The sequence below is a fragment of the Sorghum bicolor genome, chromosome 3 (genome assembly GCF_000003195.3).
Source record: "Sorghum bicolor cultivar BTx623 chromosome 3, Sorghum_bicolor_NCBIv3, whole genome shotgun sequence".
Classification (NCBI taxonomy): Eukaryota; Viridiplantae; Streptophyta; class Magnoliopsida; order Poales; family Poaceae; genus Sorghum; species Sorghum bicolor.
In genome coordinates, this window is record NC_012872.2 from 54,340,910 (window position 1) to 54,361,589 (window position 20,680).

Here is a 20,680-nt window from a genome sequence, read left to right on the forward strand (position 1 = left end):
GAAAGTATCCTTCCACAGATCCAAAGAAAAGTTCTCGGCCCTAAAATGAATCCTGTTTGTTTCTGCATTAATGAGATCGGTTGGATCTGGATCCCCTAACAGGCCAAGGCATTGGAGATGAGGTTGATCGGTGGGAATGACAATTTTGTTGGCCAAATCCTAATGATTTTGAAGGTAAAAAAAGGGGGGAAACAAAGAAAAAGAAATATATTCAGTAAGATGGATTGCGGATGAACAGGGGTGTAAGAAAAGGTACAGGAGATGGAATGAAGGGCTGACCTCAGGAACGATAAAGTTGACGGCCATCTTGCCACGGGGAGGATGATCAAGGGCTTCGGAGTTGGTGAAGAAGGGACTTCGTCGAAGATCTCAGGGACCTTGAATAGCGCCGCCGCTTGGAAAGTAAAGTTAGGGTTGTGGAATGATGTGATGGAGAAGGAGTACCCGAGAAGGAGCTATTTATAGGACAAAACGGGCAAGGGTAAAATGGACTTATCTCTTCGCCGTATCCGTGAAATCCGAAGGTACTCAGGTAGATTTGGTAACTGTTCGCACGGTAATTAAGGGACTGTGCAGGTGATTGGACAGGAAGCGGTCGTTATCTAGAGATATTTTACTGTGCGGGATCTCCTGGTCGGTCCATAGGCAGCGCCTTGTAACGGTCATATTGCCGATGGGCGAATAAAGTAGAGATAGCCGTTTGGGAAGATAAGGTATGGGCGTCCTGGTCAGTCCATCGGCAAGTCCCTGTAACGATAGTGTTGCCGATGCGCGACTAAAATGGAAATATCCGTTTGGAAAGCTGAGGATTTTGAGGAATCTGCGGAAGAATCAAATTAGAATTGCTCAGATTAAGGCTGTCGGTTACCAGATTGGGAGCATTAATTGCGGAAAGGCATCATTACTGCAGAGAATTTCGGAGCATTAAAGATTTTATACTCCGAAATTGGGGGCATGTGTTGACACCATTTTTGGGCACGTGTCCATGATTGGTAAAGTGTAGGTTGGCAAGATAAGACGGTAATGTTTTGTCTACAGGATGAGTTGCCGATAAGGAAGAATTGCCGATGAGGATGGTTGCCGATGGAGGAGTTACTAAACGTGACTAAGTCCATAGGTGTTGATGTTTCTGTGCCGATGGCTACGACGAGGGAATCTGCCGATGATACGGAAGGGGAGTCTGGAAGTTGCCGATCGGCTAGTGGGGATGTTCTGGTTTGTTACGTGAGGATAGTTTTACGTTTTCCTTAGTTATTTAGATCGTTTTGTATACGGATTCTGTTTAAATTTGGAATTCGAATTCTAGTCGTGTCTGGTTGTAGCTCTTTGAGCAGGGTATAAATGTAGACCCTAGGGCCTTGTAATGAGGGCTATCTATCAATCAATCAAACACAAGTTTTTACTTATACTCCAAGCATCTACTTTTCTACGACTTCGTCATACTTTTTTCCTTTTATTTACGAGTTCTTAGAAATTCGTCGACTTAAGCTCGGCGTGTTCTCAAGTTCCGCGTGAATACCTCTTGGCCGTGACATCCGGGCGCATCGCTGTTGTCAGGACCAAAGTATTCGAGTTACCACCTTTGCCGATAGTAAGGTCAAATCGGCTGGCACGCCTTAACGTTTGAACCGGGTATTAACCCTTTGTGTTTGCAGATCAGCTTTTGCACTAACAAGTACCTCCTCCTTGCGGTACTCCCTGAACCAGTACGCCATCCACCTAGGATGCAGCTCCGCCGTCCCGAGAGAGACTACCATGCCAACCCCCTCTTCCCCGGCGCCTCCCGTAACCTCGGTCTCCCCCGTAGGGCCTTGATCTGCCGTAATAGTGTGCTCCACTGTTCCTTGTACCATGGTTGAAGAAGCCATTGGACCCTCGGCCACGGTTGGAGCCATATCCGCCAAGTCTACCACCTCGACCTCCACGACCAGGGTTGAAACCAGGTTGAAAACCCGGAACAAAACTTGCATCACGCCCATACTCTATTATTAATCATGAAAGTTACTTTTTAATGCTTTCTTTTGTTTCTGAGGACCATGACTTTTTGGATTGAAATTTCTTCTCCCATTCATGACACATCAATCACATCAAGGTGAAAAGTACCTGCAGACTAGTTCAAACACTGGAAAAGTGGCTGGCGGCATCCTAGTCGTATTTATCTAGTGTTATGAATGCTATCAAATCAAATTGTGGTAACATATTTTCTTTTGTATTCCTGGATTCTATCAAGTTGATCCAGGATTGATGATCGTTGGATACATGGTTCTTGCAAATCCCAAAAATCGTATATGTGTTTGGTGGCGAAGCTAAGGTGTATGGAGGCGAAGGATGAGTCGCGAGTCGTACAATAGATTGGATGAGGAAGATAAGGTGCGTTCGGTGGATTGGATGGAGAAGCTAAGGTGGAGAGAGGAGGGGGAAAGTAAATTAAGTAAATGAATAAATTAAGAAAGAAAAAATAGAAAGGTATAATAGACCTTTAACCATTTTCAATAATTTTAAGAAGTTATCTTACTAAACATTTTTCTAAAGCCGAAGCCACCGGCGAAGACGTGACGTTGAGCGATGCCAGACTGACCCTAAGTCCTAGCAATAAATAGTATGAAACACCCGTCAAATCTTGTGAAAAGGGAGAAAATATTTGTTGAATAGTATACGGACTTGGAAAAAAATAGGCCTCACGAATATATGGTCTAGAATAGCCACCGGTAACCTTTCAGTTTCTGCAAGTCATGACTGCTAGTAGCTACTAGGAAATTGCTTCTCCAATCCTTTCATGACACATAAATCACATCAAGGTAGATAAGTACCTGCAAACAGATCAAACACTGGAAACGGTTAGAGTTAAATGTATCACCATAACTCCTCAAAATCTTGTTATATTAATCTAGACCAAATCGCTCCTCGCAAAGAAGACCAGAGAGATCCAAAGCAAAGCAACAATGGGCACACTTGACATCTCCTGCATCCCCAGATAGCCATAACCCTGCTCGTTTTTACCCACACCAAGAGCTCCACAGAGGCATCTACCCACACAAATGATACGCTCAATAGGTGCATAGCTCTCCTCGCCTTCAGAGCTGGCCTTTCAGACCCTGAAAACCGCCTGTCACCATGGGAGGGAGATAACTGTTGCAAATGGAAGGGCGTGCAGTGCAGCAACACAACCGGTCATATTGTTAAGCTCCTTCTACAAGGCCCAGACTGCGAAAACAGTGATGCAAGTATGCAGGTGCTTGGAGGTAACATAAGCTCCCCACTTGTTGGTTTGCAACACTTGCAGTATCTCGACCTTAGTTGCAATCGGTTCAGCATGGTGAAAATACCTGAGTTCCTGGGCTCTTTACATGAATTGAGATATCTCGACCTGTCAATGTCCAGCTTAGTTGGAAGGATACCACCACAGCTGGGTAACCTCTCCAACTTGCGTTACTTGAATCTTTATTCCGGTTTTGGTGACACGCACTCGACATGAGCTGGGTTTACCTTAGTTGGAAGGATATCACTTGGCTGTCACGGTTATCTTCCCTTGAACACCTCGACATGAGCTGGGTGAACCTTAGTACCATCATGAACTGGGTTTCCATGGTGAACAAACTTCCATCTCTTGTATGTCTTGATCTCTCTTCTTGTGATCTCAGCACCAGCCCAGATTCTCTTATGCATTCAAATCTGACGTCTCTTGAATCTCTCAGCATTTCGGGTAACCATTTCCACAAGCATATCGCACCCAACTGGTTTTGGTATTTAACTAGCCTCAAGCAACTTGATGTCTCATTTAGTCAGTTGCATGGTCCATTTCCGTATGAGTTAGGGAATATGACCTCCATGGTGCGACTTGATTTATCAGGAAATAACCTTGTGGGCATGATACCTTCAAACTTGAAAAACCTTTGTAGTCTGGAGGAGGTAGTTTTGTTTGGAAACAACATCAACGGGAGTATAGCAGAATTATTCAAACGTTTACCATGTTGTTCATGGAATAAATTGAAAAGATTGTCTCTACCCTTGAGCAACCTGACAGGAAACCTGCCTGCCAAATTAGAACCCTTCAGAAATTTGACATGGCTTGATCTCGGTGATAACAAGCTCACTGGTCATGTGCCACTGTGGGTAGGACAGCTCACATATCTAACTGACTTGGACCTAAGCTCCAACAACCTCACCGGTCCCGTGCCACTGTCAATAGGACAACTCAAAAATCTAATAGAGTTAGACCTAAGCTCCAATAACCTAGACGGTGACTTGCATGAAGGGCATTTGTCACGCCTAGTAAACTTGGAGCGCTTGTCTCTGTATGACAACTCCATAGCCATCAAAGTGAACTCGACTTGGGTTCCTCCTTTTAATCTTAGCGAGCTTGAACTTCGGTCATGCATCATGGGGCCCAAATTTCCAACTTGGCTCAGATGGCCAACAAATATTTACAGTCTCGATATCTCAAACACAAGCATATCTGACAAGGTTCCAGATTGGTTCTGGACAATGGCTTCTTCGGTTTACTATCTGAACATGAGAAGTAATCAAATTAGTGTTTTCTATCACCTAAAATTGAACTTATGAGAGCATCTGTAATGGATCTAAGTTCTAACCAGTTCAGTGGTCCAATACCTAAGCTTCCTGTTAATCTAACTGACCTGGATCTTAGTAGAAACAATTTATATGGTCCACTGCCACTGGATTTTGGAGCGCCCGGGCTTTCAACACTTTTTCTATATAACAACTCCATTTCTGGCACTGTCCCATCTTCATTTTGCAAGCTGTGGTTGCTACATTTCTTAGATATCTCAAGTAATAATCTCACTGGATCGCTTCCTGATTGCCTAGGCTATGAATACACAACCAACATGACAAGTTTGAGTATTCATACTCTAAGCTTAAGAAATAACCACCTCTCCGGTGAATTTCCATTATTTCTCCGAAACTGCCAGAAACTCATATTCCTTGATCTGTCACAAAATCAATTCTTTGGGACTTTACCATCATGGATTGGGGATAAACAACCATCTTTGGCGTTCTTGCGGTTACGGCATAATATGTTTTGGGGTCACATTCCAGTGGAATTTGCGAATCTGATTAATCTTCAGTATTTGGACCTCGCCTACAATAACTTCTCAGGCGTCATACCAAAATCTATTGTCAACTGGAAGAGGATGACATTAACAGTAACAGGTGACAACGATGATGACTATGAAGATCCACTGGGTTCTGGAATGGTAATTGATGCAAATGAAATGATGGATTATAATGACAGTTTTACTGTAGTCACAAAAGGTCAAGAGCAGCTATACACAGGAGAAATAATTTATATGGTGAATCTGGATTTATCTTGTAACAGTCTTACTGGTGAGATACCTGAAGAGATCTGCACTCTTGTTGCACTGAATAATTTGAACTCGTCATGGAATGCCTTAAGTGGAGAAATTCCTAGAAAAGTTGGTGACTTGGCACAAGTAGAATCCCTCGACCTATCACACAATGAGCTATCCGGTGAAATCCCCACAGGCTTATCAGCTCTCACATATTTGAGCCACTTGAACCTGTCATATAACAATCTATCAGGAAAGATACCATCTGGAAATCAGCTGCAAGTGCTAGATGATCAGGCATCAATCTATATCGGCAACCCAGGTCTCTGCGGTTCTCCTCTCAAAAAGAAATGTCCTGAAACGAACCTGGTCCCTTCTGTTGCAGAAGGTCACAAGGATGGAAGCGGTGATGTTTTCCATTTCCTCGGTATGAGTTCCGGATTTGTGATAGGGCTCTGGACAGTCTTCTGCATCCTCTTGTTCAAGACTAAATGGAGAATGGTTTGCTTCACGTTTTATGATACATTGTATGACTGGGTTTACGTGCAAGCAGCTCTTGGTTTGGCTTCTTTGACAAGAAGAATGGATACCAGGAGTTGATATCAGAATCAGTTGCCCATTTCGCTGCTCCATACTTAATGTTGTAATTTTGAATATTGTAATATACATCTATCGTTTCAAACAAAAAAAGTGTGTTTACATAAATAGAAGTGATCCACGAGTGTGGTATATGGCTTCACCTTTGGCATGTTCATGTCTTTGAATTAACTAATCTATATCTTTCCTTTACATTAATTAGCAAAAATGCATGTATTTCACTATGGGACGTACAATCAGTAGTCGAGTCACCTAGACGACAGGCAATTTGGAGGCTTATTCAACAATCGCATCATATGTTTTCATTTATCTTGGAATCAAAATCTATAACATGTCCAGACGTGCTCTACACCAACTCGTATAAACTTAGGATGTTAAACACGTTTTTTTGTCCCCCTTTATTCTCATGTAAATATTATTTGAGTCTTTCTTTTAAATAAAACAATTTAGGATTTGTTTTAATAAACGTTTAATAAAATTTAGGACAGTTTAGGAAATTTAGGACAACTAAAATTGTCAAGTGTCCAAGACAACTAAAATTTAGGACAATTTAGGAAATTTAGGACAACTAAAATTGTCCAGAAATCGCTCCAACAATCTAGATTGAAAATATTGTTCGCTGATTATTTATGAGAGAAAAACACCGACAGATAAGCTCAAGCGTAGTCGAGTCACCCGACGACATGCAATTCAGAGATTTATTCAACAATCAGATCATAAAGAAAATAAGAACAGGTCAAAAAAAATATTATAAAGTCCTATTCAGTCCAACTTACTTGTTATCTGAATATTTTGGAAATATGCTGGATGGAAATCCATCTCATATATAATTAAAAAAACTATCGTCGTTGTGGACTGCTCAAGCTGGCCTAAACGCTCTATAGATATGCACTGCCGTGTACACTTTATGTGAGAAGGGGAAAAAATGCTGTATCATTTCTGGTGGAGAAAAAAACTTTGCTCCTACGCCCAAATTTGTGACCATGTTATAAATTAGGGTGCTTTAGAAGAGTTCTGCACTCTTGATTAAAGTGTTGTAAGAATCAGGTGAAATATTACTTCTCGACACATGAATTTCTACTACTATTTACACCAATTACATCTAGAAATTACAACAAATAAACATCATAAATCTGCAAAAGTTTATTGTATGTAATCCAGCATAAGTTGGTATTGACTAAATTGGAGTGAGAGAGAGAGAGAGAGAGAATATTTTTCACCTAAATCTTACTTTTGTTCTCAATTCTACCTAGAAATTACATGAAAACTTAAAAAAGACTAAATTTGAAATGTGGGAGAAAAGTCTCCATCCAAATGTATAAGAGAGAAAAGTTTTTCAATACTTAGGAATAATAATGGGGAATAAAAATAAAAATAAACAGGGGTGCGGAATAGGATTTTCATCGAGTAGATAATTCTGATGAAATTTATCACTTGCACCACAAATAGTCTTCTCTGGTCAGAGAGCCCGTGGGCAGCCTCTCTTAACTGTAACTAGTGCAAAAATAAATAAATAATAAAAGCTCTGGTTTGCCAGGGCCACCTTTTTTTAAAAAAGAGCCAGAGCCACCTATATATACTAGTCTGGATTGTGAGTTTGGGCCGTAAACTCTGTTCTATACTGGATGACATCTTTGGCCCAATGTATCATTTCGGTACACTTGGACTGAGGACAACAGGAACGACCCTATGAGGTCCAACTTGTTTGTCAGATCTTTAGCCCAATTAGGCCTTGTTTAGTTTGCAAAAATTTTTAAGATTCTCCGTCACATCGAATCTTTGGTCGCATGCACGAGGCCACTATTCTACGAACGTTCATTGGAAATGAAAGCGACGGTCAATTTCCGACAGCCATTCTCTTTCCTTTTTGGACAGTGCATATGTTACTTTCTATTTATGGACAAAACAGGAAATTGTTTCTCTTTCTGTTTCGAGGCATTTGATTTTCTTTTCACTTTTTTTTGTTGGATCACCCGTTCTTAAATATTTTTTTTATTTTTAAGAAGTATGTGCTCATAACTTATAAAACGGAATTAAAAAGCATAACTTTCACGGTAAACTTAACAGTACTAACTTAGAAGTGTTTCTAGACAACATAAGTTCGAGGAATAGCTCAACATTGCTAACTTAGTCGTTCTCCTGCATTCTCTTTTATGTTTGAAGAGTCGTTTTTTTCTCTCTTTTTTGGAAAACTAAACATTTGGAAAATGGGAAGAGGGTTTATAAAAGGGTGGAGGGATGAAATAAAAGTAACTTTTACAACTTATACTACATAATACATTCCATAGAAATGATGATGAACCCTTGGAAAACTAAGATAAAATAATTGCTTTTTAAACTTGTGCAGTGATAATCTCAACATCTGTTTCTTCAATTCGTAGATCTATAAAATAATTAAATTATAAAATTTAAAATAACAAATACAAAACACAAGTTAGATGCATTACTGTTAATATAGTAACTTAGACAAATAAGTTAGCTAGCATGCAGCACATGGAAAACACAAGATACTTATATAACTTTATACACTAACTTAATCTTGTAGTTAGTAGCCTATACGTAAAAATAGGAATTAAATATATAACTCAGTACAATAAATCTAATGAACTAAGTTACGCTGCATAGCCATGAAAAATGTAATTGGCTTTTCTAAATTGAATTTACTATGTATCTAGACACAACTGTATATCTATACACATAGCAAAATTAATATATGTAGAAAAATCAAAATATTTTATAATTTGGAATAAAGGGAGGCATAAATTACACAATACAACTTATGTACATAAGTTACACAACTGATACACTAGTGTATATAGAAAGTTATGCAGTTATTATACACAAACAAAAGTTATACAATACAAGTTAGCAGAATAGGTTAGCAGCATAACTTAGCAGAATAAGTTAGCAATATAACTTATATGTTATAAGTTAATATACATAAATTGCTACTAGAGAAATAAAAATCTTCGAAACATATAGAAGTGGGATCTAGTTTTGTTCGTCTCGTCACGTTGAACACACCGATATAAACGGAATTAAAAACAGATACATCATTTAAAAGTTATAGTAATTTAAAATAAATATTTTGTTTTTTTTTATGATAACGTTAAGAGCAGAAGGAAAGGAAAGTGGGGGGAGAAGGGTGGACGACCGACGTAGATCGTTCAGTAGATTGAAAACTAGCGAACGACCGTATTAATGGAATTGGATCGCACGCATGGAGTATTAAATATAGATAAAAATAAAAATTAATTACACAGTTTACCTATAATTTGTGAGATGAATCTTTTGAGCCTAGTTACTTCATAATTGGACAATGTTTGTCAAATAAAAACGAAAATGCTACAGTAGTCAAAAAGCAAAATTTTTGCAAACTAAACAAGGCCTTAATACGGTAGCCCCAATCCCTTATAGCGTTTCATCATCTCATCATATACGTACAAGGGTTTGTTCATATCATACCACTTGGACAAATCCACTGGACGTTATCGTTATCTAGATCTAATAGAAACTGAAGTGAAGATATTACTGCTAGCTATTGAGAGAATCCACAAGCCAATTCTTATGTACCGGTAACTTCAATTTCTCATATATTTGAAGGGCGTGGAGATCCGGAACAAGCAAATTGAGCGTGTAGTTATAGTTGATTATTAAATTTCCTCTGGTGAAACTCATCCACGGGGTTGAAGTCTCCTTCGGTGCAGATGCTCGTATTTACAGGGTAGACAAAAACTGCTTGCCTATATATAGCGATCGATGGCACGCATATGGTGATCTTATCAATAGTGTCAATTTGTCAGTCCAGCTTAGAATGCGTTGGTAGAAATAGGTGTATCGTGTATGAAAGCTAGGAAGCCGGGGCTCCGTGCAGTCGTCTCGTCTGTCGTCTCTGGCGTTGTTGGTCCACATCACAATATCACATGTAGTAGCTACTTTGAGCAAGACTTTGAGCAATGGACCGCTGAACGGCTGAAGAGTGCTCTCTCTCTCTCTCTCTGTGCGCTAGCTGCACCAATGATAGGTTCACCTCGTGCCGTGCGTGAGAGAAACTGTGTACCCTGATTTATAAACCGATCGATCCACCAGGTGACACGAGTCATGCATATATGGATCAGGCAGGTACTGTAGCTATCCCAGCTGCTATAGAGCTAGCACCTCTCTAACTAGGCCCAGCTGCATCTTCATGGATCGGAATGGATGGATATATAATGAGGGCAAGCGGATCCCAACGGCCAAGTCCCGGTAGTTATAGGCCGTGCGATGCAGATGCAGGGGGAAACGCGTCTCCCTATCCATTGATCCATGCATATGCATCTGTTGCCTGCCGTGCCTAGCTATCTGCTCCCTGATAATAATACGTAGCGAGCTATCTAGGCTCATCAGATTCGCGCGCCCATCCACGACGCCACGATGCATGGATCGAGCATGGTCCCTCCCGGCCCGGTCGTCCGGTGGACAGGCACGGCATGGACCATGCATGGATAATACGGACCACGTACGTACTCATGTCACGCAGCAGCAGCGCATGTATGCTGGACCAGGAAAATACGTACGTATCTACGCGGCAGCATCTGCCACTGGGCAGACAGCAACAGTACACGTACTGTACGCGTACTACGACTACGAGAGCGAGAGAGCTTGGCCGCCCAGCACGCAACGCAGGACAGAAACGGCGTCACGATATATGGACCAGGACCATGCATGAGCATGGCTTTGGCTGGCGCTCATTATGAGTCTGAGTATGAGCAGTTTCCGCTTAAATTTCCAGTTCGCCCGGCAACCTCCCTCCATCTGGGGCCGCCCGGGTTTATGTGCGCCACTCCAAGTGCTTCTCACGGGAGGCGGTGCCTGCTGACTGGTGGCTTTTCGATACGTTGCCTGCCTCAGTCCTGGGCCTTTGGACGCCTGCTCAGATTATTATTAGGGCCATCCTTTTTTATTTTTTATCTTTTACTTCTTCTGTCTGACTTCCTCCTCCTCCTCCTCCTCCTCCTCTTGTTCTTCTTCTTCTTTTTGTTTTTCTTTTTAGAGACTGTTTAGTTGGTGAAAACTTTTTATTCTGATTACTGTAGCATTTTCATTTGTATGTTAATTCTTATCCAATCATGAGAGCTAACTATAGTCAAAAGATTTGTCTCGCAAATTGAGGCGAACTATGCAATTAGGCCAATCTCAAAGCATGTTTCATGAGAGTGTCATACACATTAAATAGGATGCCACATAAGCAAAATTGCTGACTTGACAGGGTTATTAAAATGGAGCTTCATCAGATAATAGAGGAGTTTGTCATTCCCATGAAACTCATGTGGCTCGGTTACCTAGTTTATAGTCTTGTTAACATTGTCATAAAACTATGCATTGAGACTGGCCTTAGTTACTCCATGCATATATCGCGAGATTTAATGTGTTGGAGAATTTTGAAAACTTTGCAAAAAAAAATTAGGAACTAAACAGGCCCTTCCTGAAGTGAAAATTTTTGCGACACTGTAGCATTTTCGTTTGTTTGTGGTAACTATTGTCCAACTATAGACTAACTAGGCTCAAAAAATTCGACTCATAAATTCCAACCAAATTGTGCAATTAGTTTTTTTTGTCTATATTTAATACTCTGTGCATGTGTTTAAAATTCGATGTGACGAGAAATCTTGAAAATTTTTAGATTTTGGAGTAGAAGTAAATAAGGCCTTGGTGTGCCCGGGGAAAGGTGTGAGGCCTTGTTTAGTTTACCCCGAAAACCAAAAACTTTTCAAAATTCTCCGTCACATCAAATTTTTAAGCACATGTATGAAGTATTAGATATAGATGAAAATAAAAACTAATTGCACAGTTTGCCTGTAAATCACAAGATGAATCTTTTAAGCCTAGTTAGTCCATAATTGGATAATATTTATCAAATAAAAATAAAAATGCTACAATGCCGAAATCTAAAAAAAATTCGGAACTAAACAAGGCCTATGACTGATTGTAATTAAAGTGCTGTACTCCTACAACGGAGCGAAATGATGCTTGTCGATGATTGTTGGGATGCTGAAGCTGAAGGTTGATTTAATTCGTCCGCGAAGCGATTAGTCAGCTTCTACAGAACTCGGCACTGTGCTTCTAATTTGTCCGTATGCTTGTATACATGCCAAGTTGCCATATGCCAATCATACATGAGCTAATAATCCGGTGTAGTAATTTTCTACTCCAATACTCCAGACCAGATCTCGTTCGCGCACCACGGTGTTAGGTGCAGTACAGCGGAAACATGTGCTGCACCCCCCGCCAAACTAGGAGTACGGCAATATTGGGGCAATAATCAGCCATGGCACCGTGCCACCGTCTCTGCATTGTTTTGTTTTGTCACGGCTACGACTACGAGCAGGAGGAGATGCATGACAATCGTGTTTATTGACGGAATTGGGGCCGCCACGTTTCCCTTGATGAATGCTGTGGTGTCGGAACTACTACCACTATTATACTTATTTATTTATTTAGTATTATATTTAATATAATCAGTAGTAGCAGGAGCACGTAGTAGTAGTTAGAGAAGCAACGTGGGCAACGTCTCGCTGAATATTTTGAATCCCTTATCAAGTTATCATCGAGCCGTTCGTAGTTGTCCTGTGCGATGCGATATAGTGCGATCTGCTGCATTTTGCCGCAGCAAAGAGCACATGTAGTCCTGTACCGTACTCATGCAGGAGAAGCTGCTGATGAGTATTTCTGGTAGTAACAGTAATCTACTATAAGTTACAACTTTACACGAGCCCGCATCAAAAAAAAAAAGTCTCCGAGCCCCACGCGTAGAGTAAAAATGTAAAAAAGGACCAGGGATTTGTCACTACTCACTACGAGCAGTAGTGGCGTAGTGGTAACGGACAAAACCAGGCCAGGAGGCAAGAATCCATGCATGGCACCGCACGACGCAGTGAGGAGGAGGGTACGTACTCGTGATGTGCGGACAAATCCAGACTCTGAAATCGCACCAAAAACAGGCCAGGCCGCCGCACATCCCACCCAACCCACACGCGCAACACCAGACACGCGGGCCGACCGGCGCCGACAGCGTGCGGGAACTGCGATCCGCACAAAAGGGGGGAAAAAACACCACGGAAAAGGGCGCGCCACCCCAACCCCCCTCCGGCACGCCCACGCCCACGCTGGGAGACTGGGGCTCGCTGGCTCGACTCGACCGCAGATCCCGGGCCACCGGCGTGCGTCCGTCCGTCCCCGAGATCGCCCACGCCAAGGTTTTTTTTTAAAAAAAAAACACACACACAGAGACATACACGGGCCGTTTCTACGAGTACGAGACGCGGCACCGCGCGCCGCTGCGTGCGGCCGGCTAGGTCGGCAAAGCCGCCGGGCACGGCCGGAGCAGGACAAAACCGCGCGCGCGCGCCCGGCAGGGCCAGGGGCCAGTGGCCGGTAGCGCGTGCGCGCCCGTCGCTACTCGGCAGCAGCCGGACCAGCCGGGGCCGTCGCCGCCGTGAACTGATAAATTAGTCGTGGACGGAGACGGGACCAGCTGATTAATTAGCGCGCGGAGGCGTCTTGGAAGGTGATGACGAGACGAGCGGTCTGCTGCTCTGCGCGAGTAGAGTATTGTCACCTTCCTCGGCCTGCAGACTGGCGAGTGGTGACGAGTCGCGTTCAAGGGCTACTAGTAGTAATTAATAATTGCTGCGATTTCTTGTCCTTTCCGCCCCAACCTCAGCCTAATCTCGCGATGGTACGTGTACGTAGGTGGTAGTACTTGGCGTAATCCAGCCTCAGCCTAATCCAGGATGACTGACTTGGCGTGTGAGATTTTCCGATTTGGCGCGGTGCACAAGCCGCAAAAAGCGTGCCATTCGGCTCGGGAAGGACTGGCCGCTGGTAGTACGGTGCTCCAGTCTGCCTCTTTGACTAGACTACTACTAGGGTCTTGTTTAGACGTGAAAGTTTTTTGATTTTGCTACTGTAGTATTTTTGTTTGATTGTGATAAATATTTTCCAATCATAGACTAACTAGGATCAAAAGATTCGTCTCGCGATTTACAGTCAAACTGTGTGATTAGTTTTTGTTTTCGTCTATATTTAGTGCTTTATGCATGTGCCGCAAAATTCGATGTGACAGGAAATCTTAAAAACTTTTTGGATTTCAGGGTGAACCGGCCAAGGTGGTACTGGTTTTTTTTCCCTTCTGAACGATGATTAGATGGATGATTGGATGAATCATCAACCTCTAACTCTTTGACATTTTACAAAAAATACAAGAACCGTTCTCGTTTCGTGGAATCTGCGCCCCATCACTCGATTGCCGTAGATGCGTGTGGCGTGAGTGCATGAGCTCCCAATCCTAGGCCTTATTTAGTTGTATTTTTTTTAAAAAAAAATGGGCATAGTTGAGAAATATTGTCCAATCATGGTAGCATAGCACTTTCATTCACTTGTATTGTAAATCGTACCTTTTCTATTAGTTAATATTATTTTTCTCTTACGATAAATCAGCGAATAATATTTTTATTCATAGCTTTTCAGACTAGCGAATAGGCTGTCAAAAGATTCGTCTCGCAAATTATAGATAAACTGTGCAATTAATTATTTTTTTACCTATGTTTAATGTTTTATGTATGTGCCACAAGATCTGAATAATTTTACAAAACTTTTTTTAGAGCTAAACAGGTCTTACTACAAACAAAAGACAAAAGCAGCCATAATTCGGCAAAGCCTCCTCCGCCTTAAGGGCACTCACAATGCAGACTCTATCATGGAGTCTAAAGTTATTTATTACCTCGAACAATGTGGACTTGGAGTCTAAATAAGACTTGGAGTCTTATTTCTACCTCTTTCTTCAATAAATACGGTGCCACATCAGCAAAATACCATAAATGATATGTAATTAATTTTCTTAGACTCTTTGATATAGTCTTGCATTGGGAGTACCCTAAGCCTTGTTTGGATGTTATCGTATTCACTTTAATTCATGTGTGTTGATATAAATTAATGTGAAATTTAATTCAAATTTCCCTCTAATCCACCACGTCACATGTGGATGCAAGGCCTTAAGCGTCGTGCCGCGCCCTCAAATTCAGCGGGCTGTTCCCATCGAATTTATTACTCCCACGTTCCCCGACCCCGATCTCGCCTGTCTCTCCCCGGAACAAGATCCGCGCTCAGCCCTCACGCCGTCTCGGTCTGACCGGACGCCCACACGACGGCGACGGCAGTTATGGCTGAGCAAGACGCCGTGACGCCCGACCGTGCGACGGGGACGGCACAGCTCAACGGCGTGGCGTGCGCCCCGGCCCCTGGTCGTTGGGACCTGCGTGCGTGGGCCCCTTCTTTCGAACAGATGATAACGGCCCACGCGTTGCCGGGCTATTTACGTGAGTGCCACTTTGCCGTTGCGCTATGCTCTCCTCCTGCCCGCCTGGGTCTTCTGCCGCCTGCGTGGGATGGAGGTGAGGAGCCGTGTTTAGTTCTCCACCCAAATTTATTTCACCCATCCCATCAAAACTTTGGACACATGCGTAGAATATTAAATGTAGATAAAAAAATAAACTAATTACATAGTTTGGTTGAAAATCGCGAGACGAATCATTTAAGCCCAGTTAGTCCATGATTAGCCTTAAGTACTACAGTAACCCACATATGCTAATGACAGATTAATTATGCTTAATAGATTTGTCTTGCAGTTTCCAGATGAGCTATGTAATTTGTTTTTTTATTAGTTTTTAAAAACTTCTCCCGACATTCTTCCGACACATTCGATGTGACAAAAAAAATTTTTCATCTCCAATCTAAACAGGCCGGACAATCAGACAGGGAGGGAGAGCCTCATGGGCGCACAGTTTACGCACGCTTTGCCACTGGTTTCTGCCCGGTTTTCCAAGTAGTATTTTTTTTTATTTTGAATGAATGATTTTTAGTCGCTGGTAGTGGTAGGTGTAACGCTCAACTCCTGCAGTTTTTAATTGCTCCGAGCCTCGGACTTGCACCTACACCGCGGGCATCAGCAATGGGTACGCGGCAAAATCGTATGCGGGAGCTATCGTCATCCCCCTGATGAATAGTACTACGCGAACAAACATTTTCAAGCAAATCGAACCACGGAGAGGACTCTGCGAACATCTCCAAACCTTCTTTAATTTGAATCGCGGATTTTGAATCGTGCCACCCAGATCGGGAGAGGCGATCCCTGTGGCCTGCCTGCCTCCGTTTTGGATCCATGTCCGTCACGAGCGGGGCAGCAGCGCGGACGACATGCACGCACGCCGGCAGGGGCGGGCAGCCGAGCCCAGCCGCCCGAGCCCCAGCGACGGCGATGATGGCAGATGGCGCACCGGGACCGGGCCAGGCCTGGGACTGAGCGAGCAGCCAGAGCCGCTAGCAGCACAGCAGGACGGGGCGTGCCCACGCTACTGTGTGCCTGCGCCCGCCCATGCACCCTGTGCAGTCTCTCTCATCCCCAGCCAAAAAGGAGGCTGCCGGCAGTTGTAAAAAGGTGCTGAGCTGACTGTGACTGACTGCCAAGCAAAAGTCAGGCTGGTACGTACTCTTTCGGACATGTTTTGGTTCATGTTCTTGTCCCTATGCTCCTCGATCGCTTTTCGTTCCCAACTTCCCATGCCGACTCTCATCTCGTACATGCCTCACTACCAGTGCAAGTGCTCCTCCCTCAACCTTCTTCCAGCCAAGAAGCCAGCCACCTAGTATACGGACAGATATCATCGATATCATATTTGTTTTCGTATTTCTGGTCGAATTCGGATTCGAATACGGATAATGTCAACTATGTCGGATAAGATACGATTGGATGTCGACATCATAAATATATGATTTAAGTACTCGGATACGGATACGGTATCGGATATTGAACATTCGGACTCAGATACGAACTGATCTGAATCCCTTTAAACGAATTCGGTCTCGAATATGATCGGAAAATATCCGCACCGTTTTCATCCATACGTGTACCGGACCGGCCGGAGAGCGGCACGGATTTTAGCCAGTGGCCGGAACGCGTAGCTACTGGTACTCCGTGCATTGTTTTTTTCCTTTTACCGCCCTCACCTTGTACCGTGTACCGTGTGAATTTGCAATGAGCAAATGCTTGGGCAGGTAGTATGTCGGAGTACTACTTAATTTGCTTGGATTCGCCGTAAATGAACGCTAGGGTTATTAATCTCGACCAAAATGAGGTCCGTACTACTCCGACCAAAATGAAATCGGGTAATTAATCGCTCTAGTACGTTTTACTACCGACCACACATCATATTTCTAGCACTAGTACCCCGTACAATTTACGTGCATGTCACATCATTACTCTTCTATGAGCATCTCCAACAGTTATGCAATTGGAATTTACCAAGTCCCTAAACGTTTTGCCAAAGAAAAAAATAAATCCATCTCTAAGTGTGTGGCATTTTTGACTTGACATTTCTCAAAATAGTAGACCCAACTATTTTTGTCGGGATCTTTTTTTGTTTGGCGCGCTTCGCGCGAGATTTTTTCTCTGCACGGGAATTTCCGTCGCCCGTCGCTGCCAGTCCACGAAGTCGCAAGTCACCATCATTTTTGTGAATCGCGGCCTAGTTGCGCGGCGATGGATCGTATCTCCTAGTTGCGCGCGGGGAAAGAAAGGAGGCGGCGGCGCGGGGGAAAGAAAAGTTCGCGCGGGGAGAAGTCCTCGCGGGAAACTACCGCAACGCGTGGGGAGGTCGTGCACGACAAGAAGTCTAGAAAACTCGGGATATCAAAATTGCCAAACGATTGTGCTTATGTAAAAATGTCAAGTTTGGTCCATCAAATGCCAAGTTTGCCAAAATACATAAGTCAAATGCATAACTGTTGCTGAGCAATTTTTAAGATTTTTGATAAATTTCTAGAATGCATAGTCTAATTGCATTAACTATTGCACATGCTCTAATTCTACCGATCGAGAAGATATCTCATATCTGCCTCCGCTTTGGCATCAGCAACGGCAACGAGTATACCTCAAAGATGGATGACGCTATACTGTATTCAAGAGAGTACTATACTCAAAGAGTCAAAGATGGATGACCTCTTCTGTTTATAAAAAGGTGTGACCTCACTTTTCAAATAGTTAAATAGATTAAGGTTTAATTAAAGTTATATAAAAGGTACTCAAAATAAGTACTATTACATTAAAAATGTTGTTATAGTAGATTTTACTGAGAACACAAATATTGATACTAATCATTACAAATTTCATCAAACTTAAACTAGTCATAAACTGACCTGAATTCTATAGTTCTTTTTGTGGACGAAGCGATCTCCTCTATGCATTTATATATCCTTCTATAACCGTAGTAGAGGCAATTGGGCGCACAATATAATAAACCGACCACGGTTCACAAAATTGACGGTTTCGCACGAACAAAACGATGGCCGGTCCCGGCCGGTATACAGCATTTACAGGTTTGTTGGTGACATACAACTTGCGAAGGGGGCATCATGGCTTGGGTACATTCACGACAACGGGAGCTCATCATGTATATAGTATATGTTGTCGCTGTACAAGGTACAGGGAGGTAGGTGCACGTTAGCTAGGATGAGTGAGTAGATATACAATTATACAAGGTTGGTGGCACTGGCACGTACGTACCGGGCCCCAGCGCCCCTCCTACTACGTTACCATAATATCATCAATCTTTCAGCTTACACGGTCGGTTAATCCGTTAAGGTCTCGTTTGAATGTTGTCGAATTGACATCAATTCACATGTATTGAAGTAGATTGAAGTGAAATTTGAACTAAGGTCTTGTTTAGTTCCCAAAAAATTTTGCAAAATTTTTCAGATTCCCCGTCACATCGAATCTTTAAACGTATGCATGGAGTATTAAATATAGACGAAAATAAAAACTAATTACATAGTTTGATCGGAATTGATGGGACGGATCTTTTGAGCCTAGTTAATCCATGATTGGACAATATTTTTCACAAACAAACGAAAATGCTACAGTACCTGTTTTGCAAAATATTTTGGAACTAAACAAGGCCTAAATTCCATCACAATCCACACCAACACATATAGATTGAAGTGAATCCGACTACATCCAAACAAAGCCCAATAAGTGCGCAGTCCTTGTGTTTTCTCGTCCTTTCTCAGTGTCTAACACTATACGTACGAGTACGACGAGAGAAGACATATGGTGTTGTACTGTGTGTATGTATGGTCACTCTCATGTAGTAGTAGTGCAGTGTAATATCTGACGTACATTTTTAGGGCTTGTTTAGTTTTCAAAAAATTTTGTAAAATTTTTCAGATTTCCCGTCACATCGAATATTTAGACACATGCATAAAGTATTAAATATAGATAAAAATAAAAACTAATTGCACAGTTTGGTTGAAATTGACGAGACGAATCTTTTGAGCCTAGTTAGTCTATGATTAGATAATTTTTGTCAAATACAAACGAAAAAGCTACAGTATCGATTTTGCAAAATATTTTAGAACTAAACAAGGCCTTATTCAAGGACTATAAAACCAAATGACAGATGTACTCCGTATTCCGATATTGACGTACACATGGTGGTGCTGTGGATGGATGTACCAATACTAGCTACTTCGGGGTGTGTGCAGAATTCATCAGTGTGACAGGATGACATGCATGGATTGCTTGAGGTCACCTTCATCATACAACATCGATCTCAAGCCAGAAAATTAATTTATTTTTTAGGCTTTTCGAGGAAAAACAAAATTAATTTATTTTTTATTCTACTGTAATCCATTGTAACCTACTCGGTATCTGAATTTTGCCGCATTTTAGCGTAGCCAAACGAACTCTTATTTTCTTGTTGGGCTTGAGAACTACCATCAAGGACAGTAGGACACCGCAGTTGCAATACTCCACCATCCAGAACAAATGCTAGGGAGTAGGATCATCTCCTCTCAGGAGCTAATAGTCAGGTGGTCACACACTCACACACAAACACAAAGTACACGTGACCGCAAAAACGGATAAGACGCCGCACGCACGGACACTAGCGGCATTTGGGCCTTGTTTAGTTCCAAAATTTTTGGCAAAATAAGCACTGTAGCAATTTCGTTTGTATTTGATAAATATTGTCCAATCATGGACTAACTAGGCTCAAAAGATTCGTCTCGTCAATTTCGACCAAACTGTGCAATTAGTTTTTATTTGTATCTATATTTAATACTTCATGCATACATCTAAAGATTCGATGTGATGGAAAATCTGAAAAATTTTGAAAAATTTTTGAGAACTAAACAAGTCCTTGTTCAAACAAAGACAGACCCTAGCGGCTGCCTCCGTCCACTGCATCGAGCGAAAAAAGTCTGTAAAAAGTTCACACAATCTTTTTTTTTTTGGCAAGCAGTGGCAAGTGGCAACAGAGACCAGATCAACCCTGGGATCCAGCGGTGGCAGCGGCGGCTGCAACAAACAGAAGCAGCACGCCCTGCAACAGCAACAAGCTCGGGTGGACCACGTCCACGAGGACCATGTCACTGTCCACTGCACACACACACACACAGAGACACAGCGGGCCCCTCCGCGGACCACACACCCGCCACGAGTCCTCTCTGACCCTGCCAGGTGGTCCCCAGCTAGCTAGGACAGCCTGCTCGGCCCGGCCCACGAGGGCACCCTGGGCAGCATTTACTCTAGGGCGTTCCACGGCCGTCCGATTGGAAACCGACGGGAGTTGCTCTCTGGGCCCATCTACCGGGTTTTTAAATGCGTTTCCCCATCCAGGGAGTGGCATCGCTAGTAATATTGGAAAAGACGGAAGGGCGAAGAGGGTGGTAATTTCCGCGGT

The 20,680-nt window shown here is 42.7% G+C and overlaps 1 protein-coding gene and 1 pseudogene across 1 annotated transcript; both read left to right on the forward strand.

The window, feature by feature from the left end:
- LOC8082502 lies at positions 2,866-3,569 on the forward strand (annotated as a pseudogene).
- LOC8082206 (receptor-like protein 12) lies at positions 5,037-5,909 on the forward strand. Its single transcript, XM_021456238.1, has one exon. The coding sequence runs from the start codon at positions 5,037-5,039 to the stop codon at positions 5,907-5,909; it is 873 nt and encodes a 290-aa protein (XP_021311913.1).